This window comes from Rhipicephalus sanguineus, chromosome 5 (assembly GCF_013339695.2).
Source record: "Rhipicephalus sanguineus isolate Rsan-2018 chromosome 5, BIME_Rsan_1.4, whole genome shotgun sequence".
NCBI lineage: Eukaryota > Metazoa > Arthropoda > Arachnida > Ixodida > Ixodidae > Rhipicephalus > Rhipicephalus sanguineus.
In genome coordinates this window covers 167,579,237-167,599,578 of record NC_051180.1, presented here as the reverse complement: position 1 = coordinate 167,599,578, position 20,342 = coordinate 167,579,237, and the positions used below count along the sequence as shown (strand labels likewise).

At 48.2% G+C, this 20,342-nt stretch overlaps 1 protein-coding gene across 1 annotated transcript in view; it reads left to right on the top strand.

Annotated features, from left to right (window-relative positions):
- The first annotated feature begins 3,223 nt into the window (after positions 1-3,223).
- Positions 3,224-20,342, top strand: part of LOC119395074 (uncharacterized) — a 40,745-nt gene continuing 23,626 nt past the window's right edge. The window contains exons 1-3 of the mRNA XM_037662366.1: positions 3,224-3,312; positions 5,648-5,733; positions 12,108-12,401. Of these exons, the coding sequence (XP_037518294.1) occupies positions 3,224-3,312; positions 5,648-5,733; positions 12,108-12,401 (469 nt within the window). The remainder of the gene's footprint in view (positions 3,313-5,647; positions 5,734-12,107; positions 12,402-20,342) is intronic.

The following is a 20,342-nucleotide window of genomic DNA, read 5'->3' as shown; positions in this document are numbered from 1 at the left end:
CACAGAAGTCCTAAAAGGGTATTAAAGATATACATTTCATGAAGAGTGGATACCAGTCCGGTTGAAACTCTAATTGTTGATAAAAGTCTTTTAGCTGAAGAGCCATTTAAATAAAATGCAACCGCGATGATACCATGGGTTCCGCATGCCTGTCTAACATGCGAGTTTTCCATAAACTGTGCATACCCATTAGTAATGGCATGTCAACAGGCATAGAATGGCTTTTCGGTGGCATGATATAACGTATGCTATACGAATTTACATCGAGTTGTTTTTTAAAAGCCCTTTGTAGAACGTCCCAGAAGAGTATGGCGTCTTTACAGCTGATGAAGCAATGTTTTATAGTTTCCGGAACTTCACAGAGGCGACAGTTAACTGAGGACACAAAGATGCCTTTGCTGCTTAACCAGGTCTTCACAGGCAGCGTCTGTGTATGCACTTTCTAGAAGAATGTCTTGGATGTTGGTGAAATAGGCATTTTCTTCACACGCACAAGCACGTCGTGTCCAGGCAATGCAACATATAGTGAGCGGTACAAAGGTGCAGGAAACAACATATCTAATATGACATTATATAGATCTTTTCGTGAACTAGAGAATAAATAGTCATTAGAGAATCTTGCTGTCAAAAACCGCACTGATTCATACACTTCACGCATGAATCCTTGCAAATAGGGAGGCGAGGCACAATTAGCAGATACCACTAAACTTGGTAAAACATCGACGAGATTCACTTGTAAAAATGTTCGAAGCAGCGGATGATCGCAGTCCCGAAAATAGAAAAACGGGATACCAATTGTCTAATAAAGAGATGCACCAACCCAAGACCACCTGCACAAACTGGTCTAAAAATATTATCACGCCTTATCGGCTCATAACTTGATGACCAAATAAAGGTAGCAAAGATTCGGTGAAGCTTCTGAATGTAAATCCTGGAACAATGTAGTATTTGCAGTACGTAGAATAATTGTGTTGCCAGGAATAGATTGCATGCTTTAGCTCTGCCAAAAATTGAAAGGTTATGGGGAATAAACGTCTGGGCGTAACGCTTTAGGCTGGGTACACGTTCTCTCCAATAATGTGCGCTTGACTTATATGCATCCAATGGAACGCCAAGGTATTTCGGTGGCACACAAGACCATGCAATACCCTCGAAATCCGTTGGTTTATAAGCCCACGGGCCAAACCACAACCCTAAACTTTTAGCAAAGTTCATTCGTGCACCAGAAATGGTTCCGAATTCCCGAATAGTGGACACCACTGTTTTTATACTAGAAATGTCTGTACAAAAGAACGCCAGGTCATCCGCATACGCTAATACTTTCACCTCATTTCCATAAACACTGAAACCGTGTACATTGCAAGATCGAATCACGCTTAAGCACAGTGGTTCCAAATTGAGGGCAAAAAGCAGTGGCGACAACGGACAGCCTTGCTTCACAGAAGAGTGAATCGACACAGGTTTTGACAGGTGGCCGTTAACAATCAAACGAGTTGAACAATCACTGTAGCATAGCTTTATACCTTTGAATATAGTGGAACCAATGTTAGCATGGTCTAGAAGAGAAAATAGAAAGGAATGACGAACCCGATCAAACGCCTTCGCTAAATCTACTTGTAATATTGCCAATTGGTCATACGAGTGGGAAGAATGTTCCAATACTGTGCGGGCGATGTGTATGTTGGTGGGCGCCAATAAGAATTGACATTGCAAATTGTAGTCTGTTTGATAGTATTTTTGCAAAAAATTTATAGTCAACGTTACACAGTGTAATCGGTCTGTAGCCGTCAACATGACGAAGCTTTTCTCTATCTGAGTATTTCGGAATTAGGACGGTGTGGCTTCTTGTAAAAGATTGAGGAAGGGTCCCCAGATTCAAACTCTGCGTGAAAATGTCCAGCAGTACCGGGCACAGTAAGGATTTAAAGTTTTTGTAAAACTCGCCCGACATTCCATCAGGCCCTGGCGTTTTCGACATCGGTAACTGGTCAACGGCGAGTTCTATTTCTTTTAAAGTGATTGGCCCACTAATAGACTCACACTCTTCGTCAGATAAAGGAGTCAGAAATGACAGAAACTGCGTTACAAGATCTTCATTCTGTTTTTCATAGGAATCGCTGAACAATGCTTTGTAATAAGCTTCAAATTCTGTCATGATTTCACTTGTATTAGTTACCAATGACCCTTGCGAATATAAATCTGGTATAAATTTGCTTTTTGCGTTGCGGTATTCATCGAGTAAGGCTTGACGTGCAGGTTCCTCTGAATGCAAGGTACGAGTATTGCGTGATCGAACACGGGCATCTCTGTAGCGTAAGGTGTCGTACCTCTGGAGTGCGCATTTGGCATTAGCGATTTCGTCTGTGTAACAACCAGGCGCTTCACAATCAAATTCATATAAGTTTTGAAGATTATTTAGTAACATCTTTTGTTCTAATCTTCTGTAAAAGCCCCGCACTGATCCGATTTCGATAGCTACTGTCCGAACTTCTTGTTTGAAAAATTCCCAAGAGGCAAACAAATGCATGTCAGCCGACAAGCAACTCCTCAAGGCTACGCGCACGCGAGCAGTAAGTTCCTGATCACTCACAATTGAAGAGTTGAGTTTCCAGAGTGCCAACTGCGGTCTGAAATATGATCGAGTGTTATGACCAATCTGCCCCACAACAATGCAGTGATCTGAGAACGAAATAGGCTCCGTTTTGCATGACAGGTCGCGAGAAATAAGAGGCGCTGAAACATAAATGCGATCAATTCTAGGGTGAGTACTACCCTGTGCATGTGTATATGAGGGTAACCTATTCAGTGCTCCTATGTCAACAAGTCCCGCATTTTGAACTATCAGAGATAGCACTTCAGCACTCTTATCGCTGCGGCTAAACCCAGTACGATCACACGGACTGCACAGTTGAAATCACCCATGAGCCAAGCTTTCAAAGAAATTAGTGCGCCGCGGTGCATCATTGAAGGCATATACATTGATTAGGCGCCACGGCAAACCATACAGCATAAAGTCGCATTGTATAAGCCGCCCCTCTTCGTCAACATTATAAGCAGCAGAAGAATAAGGTAAACTTTTCCTAAGAAACAAAAGGCAGCCCGCCGATAGGCCTACAGCGTGCGAAACAATTACATCAAATACGGAGAGATATGGCCGCAAGGCCCTCTCCGTATCCACTTCACTCTCGGTCTTCGTTTCTTGAACGGCGACGAAGTCAAGGTGATGGCTGAACAGCAACCGGCGGAGCTGCACCTGCTTCTGCTTGGATCGAAGTCCACATACGTAGATCGTTGCAAAAGCGACTTTCTGAGGTAACGCCATCGTGTCTACACTTTTATCAGAGCTGCATACGCCGGTCTGGTGGGGAAGGGGCGCGCGAATGCTCCCCGTTACCACCGCCAGGCCTCCTTGATCTTGAACGTCTGCACTTTCCTGCATGCTTTGATGGTTTCCGACGTCGTGATTGTCTTGGGCCAACCGCCGAGTCACTTTCCTCACTCGTCTCGGAGTTTGGCGATGCAGGGCGCTTGCTTATAGAACCATCGACGTATTCTCGCACATCGGCACTAGTTAGCTTGTCACGTGGCGTTTCTACATCAGCATTACTGCTGCGGCTTTCCTTTTGTGTCAAGGCTGACTCATGCAACGTTTATAGAACCAGGTAAGTTGCAAAACTCCCCGCGTCAGCGAACCCGTCGCGCGGCGCCAGGGCAGCTTCCGGTTTGGTGGCGCTGGCGGCGCAACAAGCTTCCGCTAGCAGACGAAAACGCGTAGTGTGCGTGGCAAGACGCCGAGCCAGCCGTTCAGAATGGGCTTCGTTGTTTACATCGCCGACTGTGTATTATCGAGATTTTTCGTTGCGCTGCCGCTGCAGCGTAAAGCTGAGTAATATTTAGCAGCGGTAAGGCAAAGTCAGTAAAGCTATGGCTTTCTAGACTGCCCACGATAACTGATGCTTGATAGCATAACATACGAGTCTTTCCATTACCCTATAGGAAATTAAATATATGATGCATTCCCGTAGCGTAATTCTTTAGCTAAAGTGGATGCTTGGGTGTTTTGGTACTTCCTTCTTTTCGTTTTGGACTGTGCAAGTATTGCGCGGTGTTAACGAATAAATCTTTGTTGTAAGTCAGCGCTGTTGTTCGTGCATTCCTTTTTCTGGTTGTCCGTCTTTTTTGCGCTGTTTTTTTTTCTCGATAATTCTTCACTTTATATTTTTTGAAGTGAAGCGTTTTCACTCTGTATTGCGGCTGTCGTTATTCGCAATCATTGAGCGGTAAAATCGCCGCACGCCACACTTTCAGTCCTGCTACAGAAAAAAAAGAATCTATTTTACGTACGCACGCAATGCAGTGAAACGATTTTTGAGATATGGCATGTATAGTGTGATGCACACAAACGGCACGATTTATTTGCAGTCTCAAGCACTAAACCTTATCAAAACAGCTCCAATTAAGTATAAAATATTATTTACGTAAGCACGATTTTTAGAATCACGCAAGGCAAGGTCGGGAATATCTTTGGGACGCTTCCTTCCACAAGGCTCCTTTCCGCTGGCGATTTCGGCCTTAATTCTTACCATAGACCATGTGAGTGAAAGTGTTCAGGATGTCTTCGTCGTGAAGGTGCATATCATGCACACATACGTGATGTGTCGGTCAGTTTCTTATCCTCACAGCGCTGTGTCCGCGTCGCTTTTCGTCTTTGTGCGCTCAAAAAGTGAAACCTGAATTACCAACATGGCCAACCATACGCTCTTTCGCTGGTCCGGATCACGCGGGGCACAAATAGGGTTACCAGCCGTCTCGGACTTCGCGGGACTGTCCCGACTTTTCATACAGCGTCCTGAGCCGTCCCTGTCGGGACAGCTATATGTCCGGGATTTATTCGGGACCATCCAGTTAAAAATTTTTATGTGATCCAACGCACACCCGACAACGCACGTCACGCTCCAGAACACGATGTTCTGACGAATAGCACGCACGAAGCAATGTTGCGGTGGCTAGCGGTGGATTCGAAGGTCTTTAAATACTTTGGCTGAACTTCGGCATGAAGCGCGACAACTTTTACGAGTACACTCTCCAGCAAGAGGAAATGTTGCGAGCCGCACGTAGCCAGCTGAAGTACAACTTCAAGAGCCCGAAACAATAAAGAAACAATCGATTTTTCTGGAATATACCGCAATTAAGAAAACTGACTTCGCTGGCTCCCTATGTTAGTTAACCCCGCCTCCCTTCATTGAAGAGTTAGTGACCCTAGGCACAAAAGAAACGTCGCGGTGTCTCGGATTTCCTGTAACCGCTCGTACAGCCGGGCACACATGTCGGCATGGTGAAGACACGCAGCACATCCGAAGCACAATGGGGCGCGGAAAGCGTAAAACTGTTCACGCAGAAAGCAGCCTTCACTGATACTAACGCGCCGCAACATTCACCGCTGGCTGAAGAGAGTGGAGTGAGTGAATCCTGTTGCGACAGCAGCGCCACATCTGTCGCTGATAGCGGCAGCGCCGCGCAACATCGCTCAGTTTTGCAAATGACCTGGTTCTATAAACGTTGGACTCATGTGCAGGTACCGCTTCCTTCTCTCCGCTGTCTGTCACATCTATGGTGTTTGATGCTTGTTTAGATTTCTCCGCTCCAGCACAGTCACTAGCTGCATCCTTGTCAACAGCACAGGGCTCAGCGACGGCAACACGTGGAAGGTCTCCCGTTGCATCGAGGACTTCCGTAGCGTCCATGATATGTTCTGGAAACGCATCTTCAGGTGGCCGCATGCGATGTCGTAATTTATTGGCATACGTCGCCATACATTCTTCAGCCGTATGTCCAAACCGCTGACAATCATCGCAGAGTGGTGTCCTGCAGTGTCGACGAATATGTCCTACTTTGTTGCAACGAAGGCATAAAGGCGGCCTGCCGGGAATCAGAACTAGGCTTTGTAGACCACAAACTGAGAGTAGATGCGGGATGTCGGAGACACGGACTCCGTCACCAAGTGCCAGTACAACGTCTCGGTTAAGGGTCCTCATCTGTTCCATTTCTGACACCCGTGCTTGTGTTTCCACTGAAATCGACTTGATCTTTCCGAAAGGCTGAAAGGCTTCGTGCACATAAGTATCTTGCAGGCGTTCAGGAAGCCATAACAGCTTCATTTTAACTTCCGTGTGTTCAGGGTCTATAACGACGCATCTTCGTCCTCGAACAAAGAATTCACCACAGGTTACTATCTTCACTTTAGATAGCGCAGTCCTGCAAGTCACCATCCAGACATGTGACATCTGAAACTGTCCAATCGAGGTTATATCAGCAAGGTCTATGATATTCCCGAGGGCATCTCGAAAGTCCTGCGCTCGATATGGACGGCCAGCAAGGTCGGCATGCAGGAAAACGGAGTCAGCGACGAGCTTACCAGTAGGAAGACGGGGCAGGACGATACGGTAGTCATTACTGCTGGTAGAAACCTGGGCAGTACCTCGGCTTGAAGCCGTTTGATCCTTTGTAGCGGAGAACATCAAAAACACAACCGTTCCGAACGGCGTCTTCGTCTTTCTCCTGCCATGCCGGTGCTTGAAACTGCTTTGCAAATGTGGTTCCTTCCCCACATGAAGCCTGTATAGGACCTTTTTGCGAAGCAGTTTCGAGCCATGCCGGTGCTTGAAACTGCTTTGCAAAAAGGTCCTATACAGGCTTCATGTGGGGAAGGAACCACATTAACATATGCAATATAGCGTGGTGTAAGAGTAAAATTAGCACCAAGCGTCGCAAAACGAGAATTCTGTAACCAGGCGTCACACAATGCGAATTGCGCAACGAGAAGGTTGTTGAATGCTTCCAACCCATTACAAAGAGCTCCGCCATAATTCATCATCGTCATCAGGCACAGCATCAACAAAGTGCGCATAATGCCTTACATGCGTTTAGCAGGTACCACGGCTCTCCGTAGAATGACGAAAAGTAGCATAATGCCTGCTTTCCTACTTCTCAAAACTTACAATGATTTACAGCATAGTGGGTTCCTCGCAAGTGCACTTGTATTGGTTGCCAAGGAAGCCCATAAGCGCATGATCCATTTCCTCGAGGTCTCAGTAAAGTTCTTCGCCCCCCCCCTTCTCTCTCTCGCCCACGTCAACATATGTTATACAGCATGGCGGAAGACGGAAATAGCGACCGGGCGTCACCCCATGCAAATTACATAACTGATGGGCCGCTTAAAGCTTCCGACCAATTACAAAGGGCTGAGCCATAATTCTTCATCGCCATCAGTCGTCGCGTCAACAAAGTGCACATAATGCCTGAGAGACGTGTAGCTGGTGCCTCGCTTCTCCGCAGAATGACGAATAATGGCATAGTAAGCGCTTCCCAACCTCACAAAATTGTGATTTATGGCGTAGTGGGTACCTTGCTAGAGTACTTGTATTAGTAGCCCCAAGAGCGCTTACAATGGGTTCTAGAAACGCCGCTCTTCCAGCTTTCGCTGTTACTGTGCTGCGGTTTCAGCGCAGGCCTGGTGTTTTTTTGACTGTATGCAGAAGAAGTTAACTGCGCAACAAAACTTCCCTTTATTGATGGCTGTACTGTGCTGCAAGGCAGTCTGGTGTCTTGTTCATAATGGACAATTTACAGCTCTCCCGTTGTTGTTGTTGTTGTTGTTGTCCTTGCAAAGTGGATACCGTACTGCAAGTCGTATCCTTTTTTTCTAACGTAGGCACCACCAACGTCTGCATGACGTCGCGTTTTATACGCTAGAGGGACAGCTGTATACAGCTCTGCTGTAGCAGAGTGCAAAGTACTTGTTTTTATTTTAGGGGCGAAGCTCCTTATGCCGTAGGTCTGTCCATCCTCCATTTGTTTGTAGCGTTGTAGTAGCCACTTCTAGCTCGTGAGAAGCGCGCGTTCTGGTATGCAGTAGAAGAAGAAGACGACGTTGACGAGTGAGACTCTCGTGCGTGTTCGCCTGTGTGGCATTCTTTCTTCTTTACTGCGCGCGTTCTGGTATGCAGTAGAAGAAGAAGACGACGTTGACGAGTGACACTCTCGTGCGTGTTCGCCTGTGTGGCGTTCTTTCTTCTTTACTACGTCTCGTGTTTTCAACGACACCCGAAGACAACATTTCAGAAGTAACGCGCCGTGAGGCTCCCTCTTGGCACGCTTTTTCTTTAGCTCGGAGTCGCCAGATGGAAGACAAGACTGCGGAACGGAGGGCACGGAAGGCGGCGGCAGCGCTCGCTCGCAGACAGAATCCTGAGGTGAGAGCCCGCGAGGCCGAAGCTGCACGTCGACGCCGCGAAGCAGATACCGCCGTTCGAGCCCGCGAAGCCGAAGCTGCTCGACAAGCTGCACGGCTGCGGCGAGAAGACCCCGCCGTTCGAGCCCGCGAGGCTGAAGCTGCTCGACAAGCTGCACGGCTGCGGCGAGAAGACCCCGCCGTTCGAGCCCGCGAGGCTGAAGCTGCTCGACAAGCTGCAGGGCTGCGGCGAGAAGACCCCGCCGTTCGAGCCCGCGAGGCCGAAGCTGCTCGACAAGCTGCACGGCTGCGGCGCGAAGACCCCGCCGTTCAAGCCCGCGAAGCCGAAGCTGCTCGACAAGTTGCACGGCTGCGGCGCGAAGACCTCGCCGTTCGAGCCCGCGAGGCCAAAGCTGCACGGCTGAGGCGCGAATCGGATCTTCAAAATGTGAAGGACCGCGAAGCGGGGAGAAAGCGCGCGTACCGGCAGGCAGAGCCCGAGGCTGTGCGAGCACGTGAAGTGGCTGCAAAACGCATCAGGCGGGCTCTGCCCGATGGCGCCGACGCGCGCTTCCAGCGGGACTTCCTTGATAACAGTTTCGGCCATAGTTGCGGTGTGTGCAACAGATTGCGCTTCTCAAACAATCTAGTCACAATATCTTCCATCAAGAAGGACCACGCTCGCGCCAATGCCATCGCCGTGCTGCAGTGCGAGTTCGCTTCGCCCCACTCATCATCATTCACCACGTGGATACGCTGTGATTTTTTCTAAGCATTCTTCCGCCAATCATCATGAGAAAGCTGCGCACAGCCCACCGGCCCCATGATATGGATTACGTCGCATATGGGATTGCCCACCTTTTCTCTTAAATACGATAGTCTTTCTTGGGATACTTGAACGTAGAAATTTTGGTCTGTCTGTCACACGATTCAGCCGCCACGTCAAAGTTTAAGCACTTGCTGAACGCTCAGCCATCTTGAACTGGTAGCTGCTTTCATACTTGTGAACATTGTCGATCAAAGAGCAAATATTACGTATATCTGAGGCGCAATATTAATACGTAAGTATTAGGTGGTGTGTTCCTTTACTACAAGATACATAGATACGTAATTCTAAAGACCCGAGTGTTTCTTGGGCTGCGCTGAAAGTGCGATGCTATGCTCGAAAAAGACCTCTGCCGACGATATGGTGCTGCCACCTGGCAGGCCCTGGGAACAGAATCACGCGTGGCCGCGGATGAGGCCAGGACTCATGTAGTATGGCCAGCAGAAGACTATCGTCTTTCGACGACATTTGCAGCAGATACGCTGCCAATTTTTTTTTTTTTTTTTGCAAACACTACCACCTTGCGAATGAGAACACTAACATGCTTTCCATACTGTACGTAGAAAAGAAAATACGCCACACACTGGGTGTCGTTAAGACTGTGAAATAAACGTTAAATATAGAGCACTTTAGATAAAAATGTACGTTTCTGGAAACTGCATTATTCGGAACGATGGACGCCGCAAAATATGTTGTGCTTTAATTTTAAGGCTAATTAGCTAAACCGTTTGACAACCTGTCCAAAGAACAAGAGTTCCAAGTGAGAGACTAGCGTTTAGAATCTGTGCAAGAGCGTGTATATCTAAGGTCAGTTGCTAACAGGGGAGTCAACTTGTCAGCTTCAGTTCAGTTCAGTGTTTATTTTTCACCAAAACAGATACAATGGCGAAAAATGGGGGGACGGCAAAAAAGCTGCAGTTATTGCAGCTTGACTAAGCACCGCCCACCCTGCGTCAGCAATGAGAGGGTAAAAACAAAATACAAGAATAGAATGAAAAAATAAATAAAATAAAGCAAGTAATAATACAAGCAAAGGGCGAAGTAAATGACAGGCCAAGGTATACAAACAAAAAGGAATATTTCATAAACACATGAGCACAATAATTCGTAGAGTGTGTATCATCGCTTTTGTACATAAGAAAGGTACGCAATGAGGTACACAGGAAAGGTACAAAAAATACAAAAAAAAAATGATGCGAAGCAACACAGAGTGACTTATGTAAACAATGCAAACCTACAAAAATAGTGTTTGTACATCGATAGTGTTTAATTTTTCGATATTTATGTCTTGCTGCTCATATGAATTGAGTATAGTTGGCAACATATGGCTAAGCCTTTGGGTGCCGTAATTGGTGCGAGCCAGTTGCTACGAATCCAAACTTCGGCAGAACCAACGCATTGTGGGAGTCGATTTCATGCGCAGTAGTCATCACGGAGCTGCAGCTGCCACTTTTTTTTTATCTGAGTCAAGTGTTACTAAATTACTCTTTCTTTTTGTTTTGTGTTCTGTTTTGAGATTTGAGCGTCTAGTAGTTGGTCAATACACTCATCTAGCTAGCCCCTAAATTACTCTAGAGAACAAATTCCTATTCAACGCTTTTGCTACACGCTTTTATGAAGAATGGCGTTACAGACCCAATACAGTTTTTTAATTCATATGGGACAGTTCATTTCGGTAGAATAGCATAAACAGTTTGTTATGAAATAGCAAGCAAACAAAACATTGCTCCTGTTCTTCTTTCTAGCACGGGCTGGTTTCTCGGACAGCCTGGCACCGCGTTATTTCAGTGTCATATTATTCAATCATCGCCTTCACTAACACTTCGCTTTACACAAAGTCCAAAACATGCAATTGATCTGTACCTATATTTTTAAGCCATTGGCATGTTATAGATATTCGCGCAACGGCCATAATGAAGGACGCTTGTGGAAAAGGGGGATGAAACCGGGCTGAGAGATTTATCAAAATAACCGGCAATTACGAGTTTTTGGTCCCCTTGCTAAAAGGATTCTGGAAAACGCCAAGTCTTGTAGAAAAATGTAACTGCAGATGCTATAACACCAATAATGCATGTTGCTGGGCGAGTCGGTCGTACATCATGAAACAAGGTGCTGAGCAAAGTAAACACGGACAAGGAAGTGAACGAGCACGGGCGCAGACTCGCGACTAATCTATGCTAACGGGACTTTCTACAATCATATGTTACTTTTGGCAACCAGGTTTTTGTTCAATGGGAGGGCATATGTATTGGGTCGTGCGTGGCGCCTGTACTAGCTGATATTTTCTTGGCCAGTGTTGATCGTAATTTGGTGTGCTCTTTGGACCAGGATATAGTGCTAAAAGTTTTTAGATATTGCTATGTGCCGCTTACCTAGAAGACGAAGAGGAGGATGACGTGTTCGTTGCTGCTTTCGCCATCTTGGTTGTCACCCCTATCTCTATGATTGTGTCAATACTGTAAATACAGCCTTCTTCTGTCGTCGCCCCGTAACATCTTTGGTGGAAGTGCGGGGTACAACCGAAGCACACCACGGAAATTCGCAGCGGGCGTCTCCTTGGGCAATCCACCATGTCGACAAGCAGGCCCGTTGATCCTGCCCCCGCTACGCCAACTGAACCCAGCCACGTCGTTGTGACCCATCTCCGAGACCCTGGTACCTTCTGCGGAACTGACAACGTGCACGTCGAAAAGTGGCTGGCCAACTACGAGCGTGCCAGCAAGACCAACCGGTGGGATCCCACTTTGATGCTGGCCAACGTCTGTTACTACCTCAGGGGAACGGCCAGTGTTTGGTTCGACACGCACGAGGAGCTGACCAGCTGGGATGTGTGCAAACAAAAAATGAAAAGCCTTTTCGGAAAGCCTATTGCACGACAACGCGCCGCCCAGAAAGAACTTTCGTGCCGCGCACAAACCTCGACGGAGCCGTACATGGTGTACATCCAAGATGTCCTAGCCTTGTGCCGGCAAGTTGACGACCAAATACCCGAAACTGACAAAGTCAGCCACATTCTCAAAGGCATCGCCGATGACGCTTTTCACTTACTAGTCTACAAGGATTGCTCCACCATCGACGACATCATCAGGGAGTGCCGACGCTTTGAAGAAGCGAAGAGTAGTCGAGTCACGCAGCAATTTGTTCGACTCCCAAACACCGCCGCCACGTCGTCGTGCGAGGACGCCCAGCTCCAGCCGCCGCCCAGTACCGAAAACTTCTTGCGCCTTGTGCGGCGAGAGATCGAGGCAGCATCGCCATCCGCACCGCAGGCCCGTTCTTACGAAGAAACCCGCCCGACAGTGTCGTTGATCCAGGCCGTCGTGCGCGAAGAACTGGCAAACGCAGGCATACAGCCCATATGTGCCCTCAGTCGTCCCGTGGTCAGCACTGTTCCATCCTACCGCCCACAACCGACCTATTCCAGGTTCCGTGATCCGAACCAGTGGCGCACACGAGGTGACAGGCCTATCTGCTTCAACTGCAACGGGGTAGGCCACATTTCTCGCCATTGTCGCTATCGTAGGCCATCGTCTCCTCGTGCAACGTACCGTCCAGAGGACACTCGATCCTCACCTTTTTTCGCCCGCGAGCACCCTACCAACCTTAACGCCCAAACCTCGGCCCCACGTTACGACCGCTCGCCGTCCCCGGGGAACCAGCGACGTTCTCGGTCACCTTTGCCCCGTCGCTCACCTTCGCCGTATCCTCGCCGTCCCTCCTCGGAAAACTGACCAGTGCAGCTCCCGGAGGTGATGCTGCATTGGCCTGCCGACGCGGAAATCCTCTGTTGTTCCTGGCTACCCGACAAAACCTTTTGGACGTAGAAGTCGATGGCGTACCGGTTTCGGCGCTCATCGACACTGGCGCCCAATTATCAGTAACGAGCGCTCACCTTTCTCGCCGTCTCCGCAAGGTCCTTACGCCCGCTTTATCACCTGTTCTTCGTGTAGCCGACGGCGGTACACGTCGTGTTCTTGGAATGTGTACTGCGCGTGTGAGCTTCGATGACCACAAGACCTCAGTTCTCTTTGCTGTTCTGTACGAGTGCCCCCATGACCTCATTCTCGGCCACGACTTTCTGAGCGCGCATTCTGCACTTATCGACTTTTCTTCTGGCCTTTTACAGTTAGAGCTTCCTGCTATGCCTGACCACACCATCGCGTCGCCACCACGTTTATGTTCTGTCCAGTTGGTTCGCTTGCGCCCAGGTACACTTACGTCTCGTTTACCCCAGACCCTCCTGCACGTGATGGCGACTACCTGATTACTCCTTCCTTGGACGTTCTCCTGACGCGCCGTGTAGCTCTTCCTCACTCCCTTGTGACTGTTTCTGCGAACCGAGTATGCCTACCTGTCCTCAACTTTAGACGTTGCACACAGTTGCTTCCCGTAGGTATCACGCTGGCCACTATATCGTCTTTAGACTCACACGACCCTGTGGCCCTGACCATTGATACTCCACAACTGGCTTCAGGAAGCGCGGCTGCTAGTGCAACACTTGATGACCCGCTCGACGACATGATTGCCCCGGACCTTTCCCCTTCTTAAAGCAAGGAACTCCGCCTTTTGTTGGCGTCATACCGCGACGTTTTCGATTTCGCTTCGCCGCAGCTTGGCCAAACATCTCTGGTCACCCACTGTATTGATACCGGGGACGCAAGACCCATTCATCGCCGCCCTTACCGCGTCTCTGCTACCGAGCGCGGCGTCATTCAAACGGAAGTCGACAAGATGCTCGCTAAGGACATCATCGAGCCATCTTCGAGTGCTTGGGCGTCCCCTGTGGTACTTGTAAAGAAAAAGGACAACAACTGGCGGTTCTGCGTCGACTATCGGCACCTTAACAAGATCACCAAGAAAGACGTCTACCCTTTGCCGCGAATAGACGACGCCCTTGATTCTCTTCATGGTGCACGGTACTTTTCTTCCACAGACCTTCGCTCGGGCTATTGGCAAATCGCTGTCGATGAAAATGATCGGGAGAAGACGGCCTTTATTACACCGGATGGGCTCTACCAGTTTAAAGTCATGCCCTTTGGGCTGTGTAACGCGCCCGCAACATTTGAGCGCATGATGGACTCCCTACTTCGGGGTTTCAAATGGTCCACATGCCTCTGTTACCTGGACGATGTCGTCGTTTTCTCACCTACCTTCTCAAGCCACTTACAACGCTTGTCGGCTATTTTGCAAGTCTTTCGCACAGCAGGTCTTCAGCTCAACTCTTCAAAATGCCGCTTTGGCCGCCTCGAGATCACCGTGCTTGGCCATCTTGTTGACGCTGCGGGTATACGGTCTGACCCTGCAAAAATACGCGCCGTTACGAACTTCCCCACTCCACGTTCTTCCAAGGACGTTCGCTCGTTTTTTGGCCTATGCTCCTATTTTCGCCGCTTTGTTAAAGATTTTGCAGCGATTGCGCAGCCCCTCACATGCGTTCTTAAAAAGGACGTCCCCTTCTCTTGGGGTCCTGCCCAAGCGTCGGCTTTTTCTCATCTCGTCGACCTACTCACATCGCCCCCTGTGTTGGCTCATTTCGACGACTCTGCACCCACCGAAGTACGCACCGATGCCAGTGGTCATGGAATCGGTGCTGTTCTCGGCCAAAATCAACGTGGTCAGGATTGCGTTATTGCATACGCCAGCCGCCTTCTTTCCGCAGCTGAACGGAATTATTCAATAACGGAGAGAGAGTGCCTTGCTCTTGTTTGGGCTGTCGGCAAATTTCGTCCTTATCTGTACGGCAGACCCTTCACCGTTGTTAGTGATCACCACGCCCTATGCTGGCTGTCTTCTCTGAAGGATCCCACTGGTCGCCTTGGTCGTTGGGCATTGCGACTTGAAGAGTACACGTAGACTGCCGTCTACAAGTCTGGCCGCTTGCATCAGGACGCCGACTGCCTGTCTCGATATCCCGTAGACCCACCAGAACCTTCAGCAAACGATACCATTCCATATGTCCTCGCAACCACTGACCTCTTCAACATCTCTGCTGAGCAACGCCGTGACCCAACTCTCCGCAAGATCATTGACAGCCTCAACTCACCGACTCCTGACTCCTCCCTTCGTCTCTTCGTGCTACGCGATGGCACCTTGCTTCGTCGCAGTTTCATACCTGATGGTCCTGACCTCTTGCTTGTGATTTCGGCACACCTTCGTTCGACTGTTCTGGCCCAACTTCATGATGTGCCGACAGCGGGGCACCTCGGATTATCCCGAGGTGCCCCGTCGTTTCTACTGGCCAGGAATGTGCAGGTCGGTACGCCGTTACGTGACCTCGTGCGACCTTTGTCAGCGCCGGAAGAAGTCAACACTCCCGCCTGCTGGCCGTCTTCAATCACTTGACATCCAATATGAGCCGTTTCATCGTGTCGGCCTCGACTTGCTTGGTCCATTTCCTACGTCTGTCTCGGGAAATCGATGGATCGCTGTTGCCACGGACTATGCTACACGGTTTGCGATTACTCGCGCACTTCCAACCAGCTGCGCGACCGACGTAGCAGACTTCTTGCTCCATAACGTCATCCTTCAACACGGGGCACCGCGCCAGCTCTTGACCAACCGTGGCAGACAGTTTCTTTCCAGGGTCATCAATGACATCCTGACGTCTTGCTTGACCAAACATAAGCTAACCGCGGCCTACCATCCACAGACGAATGGCTTGATGGAGCGGATGAACCGGACCATTACGGACATGCTAGCAATGTACGTGTCGGTCGACCACCAAGACTGGGATAGAACATTGCCTTTTGTCACGTTCACGTATAACACGTCCCGGCACGAGACGGCTGGTTATTCGCCTTTCTTTCTCTTATTCGGACGAAATCCAGTGTTGCCTTTGGACACGATGATGCCGCCTTCCATGTACCCACCTACTGAGTACGCTCAAGAAGCTATTGCCCGCGCCGACCATGCACGTCAAAATGCGCGCGTTCGGTTAACCGAATCGCAAGCGGGCCAACAATCTCGCTACGATCGCCGTCACAGAAACGCCCACTTTCTTCCTGGATCTCTTGTCCTCCTTTGGTCTCCAGCACGACGTGTTGGGCTTTCTGAAAAGCTCCTCTTCCCGTACACCGGACCATACCGTGTATGCCGCCAAGTGACCGACGTGACGTATGAAATCGAGCCATTGTCTTCGTCCTCGTCGACTCAGCCCCGCACCGACAGTGTTCACGTTGTCCGTCTGAAGCCCTATCACCTACCGGAACCCACCGACGCGTGTGTATAGTGACCATCCTCGCAACCGTCTTTGCCTGGGCGCACCGAGTCGGTGCTTTCACCGCCGGCGGGTAATGTTATGTGCCGCTTACCTAGAAGACGAAGAGGAGAAGGACGTGTTCGTTGCTGCTTTCGCCATCTTGATTGTCACCCCTATCTCTGTGATTGTGTCAACAATGTAAATACAGCCTTCTTCTGTCGTCTCCCCGTAACAATATGTAGATTACTACCTGATACTTTTTCAAGAACACCCTGGTTTGACTCACACTAATTCAGTGCAAGATGTTTTAGCGATCTTTGAACGACACGGGAGAGGTTTAACCTTCACCTTCGAACTACCGGACGAGAATAGAATTCAGTTTTTAGATATTAACCTGTCTTTGACACCAGATCGCACGTGCTGGATGTACTCACCGCGAGCCAGAAATGACCTGTTATTGTACGATTCCGCGCATTCCAAACGGGCCATTGGCATGTTTTGTTTTAAGGGAGCCTTGCAAAAGTCATGTGTTCACCAGGTACATGACAGTCTGAGCATTCAGATTGCCAGGTTGATGAATGCTGGTTACCCTACGGCAGTCGTGGTTGCTGTGGCGGAGAAGCTCCTCCAGAGGTACAAGGCTAGTGCGATTCAGGGTTGTCAAAGTCGTGAAAAAATTCGACCGGCAGTTGTCCCCTATATCCGTAGGGTGTCACATAACCTGAAGAATGTTGCCAATCGTCATGATGTGCCGGTGGTGTTTTCTGCTCCATGCAAACTGGCGTCACTATGCCCCCGCATCGCCTCTGGAAATAGGAGCATGCAAACTTGCATTAAAAGCCACGCCATTCAGTTCGTCGAGTGCTCGACGGGGGTGGTATATGAAATCGCTCTGACGTGCGGGAAAGTATACATCGGCCAAACGGGCCGGTGTATAAATGAACGACTAAGGGAACACCATCTTTCGATAAAGAACGGACAAGGTTCTAATTTGCCTATTCACTGCAGCGCATGCCCGTCGGCTGCCTGTGGCAAACCGTGCCAGCCTTTGCTGGCAGCAACAAAAACCTTGAGGCGTAGTCAGAACCAGTTGGCACGTGAGCTTGCCGAGGCTTTCTTCATCAAGAAAAAAAGAGACATTTGCGTCAGTGACACCTCCATAACATTGTACGATAATGAAAGCAGGTTCCTCGCATGCGCATAGATGATTTTGCGGTTTGTGTCGTATAAATATGCGTTTGTTTTCAATAAAATTCAGTCGCGAGTCTGCGTCCGTCCTCGTTCACTTCCTTGTCCGTGTTTACTTTGCGCAGCACCTTGTTTCATGCTATAACACCAAATCGCATGCCCTCTAATAATACCTATAACAACACCCCTCTGATAATAGCGCAACATCTGCGACACTTTCCTCATAAGAAGACATATCCGTGCTTTCCAAAGATTTAGGTTGCAAACGCGTTTTAGAAATGCCGCGGGAAAGCCGTCAACGGGGTCTTTATAGCCTTCGGGTCATGCATTCTTCAAGGCGTTCTTTTCGCGTCCACTCCGTCAAACAAGAAGGATGTCACGTACTGTCGCTCAGTGAAGTATATTATCATTTTTAGTATATATATATATATATATATATATATATATATATATATATATATATATATATATATATATATATATATATATATATATATATATATATATATATCTATGCGCAGGAGGTTGTTGAACCTATCATCTTCGACAGCAGGCGGGCACCAAAAGCCCTGCTTCGGTAAGCCGCATCAAAGAGCCCCACTGTATCCCGAGAGGCAATCTCTTTTTGTGGTCCCATGGAAGAGAGATGCTTGGTCTCCTAAATGCCGCCACAAAGGAAACGCAAACGGTGCTTAGCATCGAGCTTCTCCCGCTGAAAGACAAGATCGATGGCTTTCTCTTTCGGTTTATCTTGGAATTCGGCCCATTCTTGCAGACGCAGCGGTTCATCTACAAATTTCACTTATTTTCTTCATTTTTGCTTTCGGGAGAGAGAGAGAGAGAAAGTGATTGTGGAGAGGCAGTATATTTCTACCACTTTTTCTGCTTCATTACACTGCGCCTTTTCGCTCTTCAGTTGCTACATTTGGCCTCTTTGTGGTCATCCCTCGTTGAAAGAAAATGGTGGCCACATTGAAGCGTCGTACAAGAGCCATTGGAAATCTGTCAGCGGCACACAATTGCCGCTGCCAGCTTTTTTCCTGCTACACTTAGACGAAGAGCTCGCTTTATTCTTGTCCGGCGAAATTTAGCGGTCTTGTGTTGACCACGTCATCGGATACAGTTTATTTTCATCTTGTCCCATTTTCGGCAGATATAGAGTTATGGCAGCTCTTGGTATCCAGCGCGCCTTTGGCAGCATTCTGGGTACTGGAGCGAAGACCATAGTATGAGGAGGTTAAATTGCTTATATGCTTATATGGGTTCAAACACACGAAGTTAGCGTTAGGGAGACCGCGTGGCAGATGTCACTCGAGTTTTGTGCTCACTAAGCTTTCGTAAGAAGCATCACGAACCAATCAAAGAAACAGAAAAAAGGAACTCGTCATAATTGCAAATGTTTTTTTTATGCTGATTCAGCAAATGCATACAACACCCGGTAAGACCAATCGGTTCAACACCTCGATACCGGAACGAGCGAAGCTGCTTTATTACTGGCGACATGGGGGAACGCTTAAATTTGACGTTCGATCACATTCAAGACATTATGATGCACCGTAAGCTAGCAGCCAGCGGCTCAATAACGTCGTGGGCTGTCGCTCCGCCCACTAATATATATTTAGTTAAATATATAAATGCTTCATCTTGGAACATAGATTGGAGAAAGTCCCGTTGCTGAGTGGCATGCGGATTTACTTGCCACTAAACTCACAGGCCACTGGAATTTCCGCGTTTGTAGGTTTTGCCCAGTTCCACCGAATGATTTGCATTGTGCAGGTAGCGCTGATTCACGCAGCCGTGCAAAACGCCCTGTCCCGTCCCTATTAAGGCGCTTCGTCATGATGCAGGCGTTTTCCTCACAAGTGTATCACAAAAACTTATGTCAGCATCGCACTCGTGGTGCTAAGCCTGAAGGAAGAGCGGAGCTGGTCGGCCTTTCTTCTCTTTCTTTCTATTTTTGTATCTCTTTGTTTCTATTTCTTTCTTTCTCTTTTTATATATATTTATCACTCCCTCGTTTTTATCTCTCTCCTTCTGTCTGGCCGTTTCTCTCTTTCTCTCTCTGTTGATGTTTTTCTGTGTTTTTGTCTGTTTATGTATTTATTCCCTTTATCTCTCTCTCTTTCTCTCCGCCTCTTCCTCTCGTACTTTCTTTTTCTCTATTTTCTATCTCTTTCTTTCCCTCTCTTCTTCACGTGCTTGTTTTCGTTACACACTCGCACCTGCTGTACACGGGAGTGTGGCTTGCCCAATTCCTGTGCCGCATAGTCGCCTGAGAAGTTTTGCACGACGGAGCACAAGCTGCCTATAGCTTAAGCAACTTCACTGTGAGGAGTATCAAGAGAGCGCGTGCCAGCTCATGATGATGATAGTTTTTTTACGAGTGAACACATTTTACCGAGAGCTTAAGCAGATTAGCCGTTAAAAAATGATGGGCCAACAACATTTACCTACACTCTTAGCGATGCCAGCGTTCAGTGTTTCAGAAATTGCCGGAAAGCAAACACAAAAAAAAATGATCTAGAAGCGTTGTAGTAAAATTCAACGGCGAGAATTGTTGTTAAACAGGCCATATGTAATGCGTAGATTAAGTGTTCTAACAGAATTACGTAATGTATGCGTGCCAAAGGGAAAGTGTGCTTAGCGGAGAGAACCTGGGTAGAAGAAGAACGGCAGGAAAACTTACAAAAAAAAAAAAAACCGGTATGTTACTTTACATAAGGCGACAGGGGCAGCGGACGCCTAAAGGCATGAAAGTACGCTCGAGCCCGACTATATAAAAATCGGGTAAATCGAGTTATTACTTATGTCGAGCTATTTTCAATCACGTCAGTGCTTTAACGTGAATGCGTATTAAAATTTACGGCTACATCGAACAAGAACAGCCGGTACACTTGATA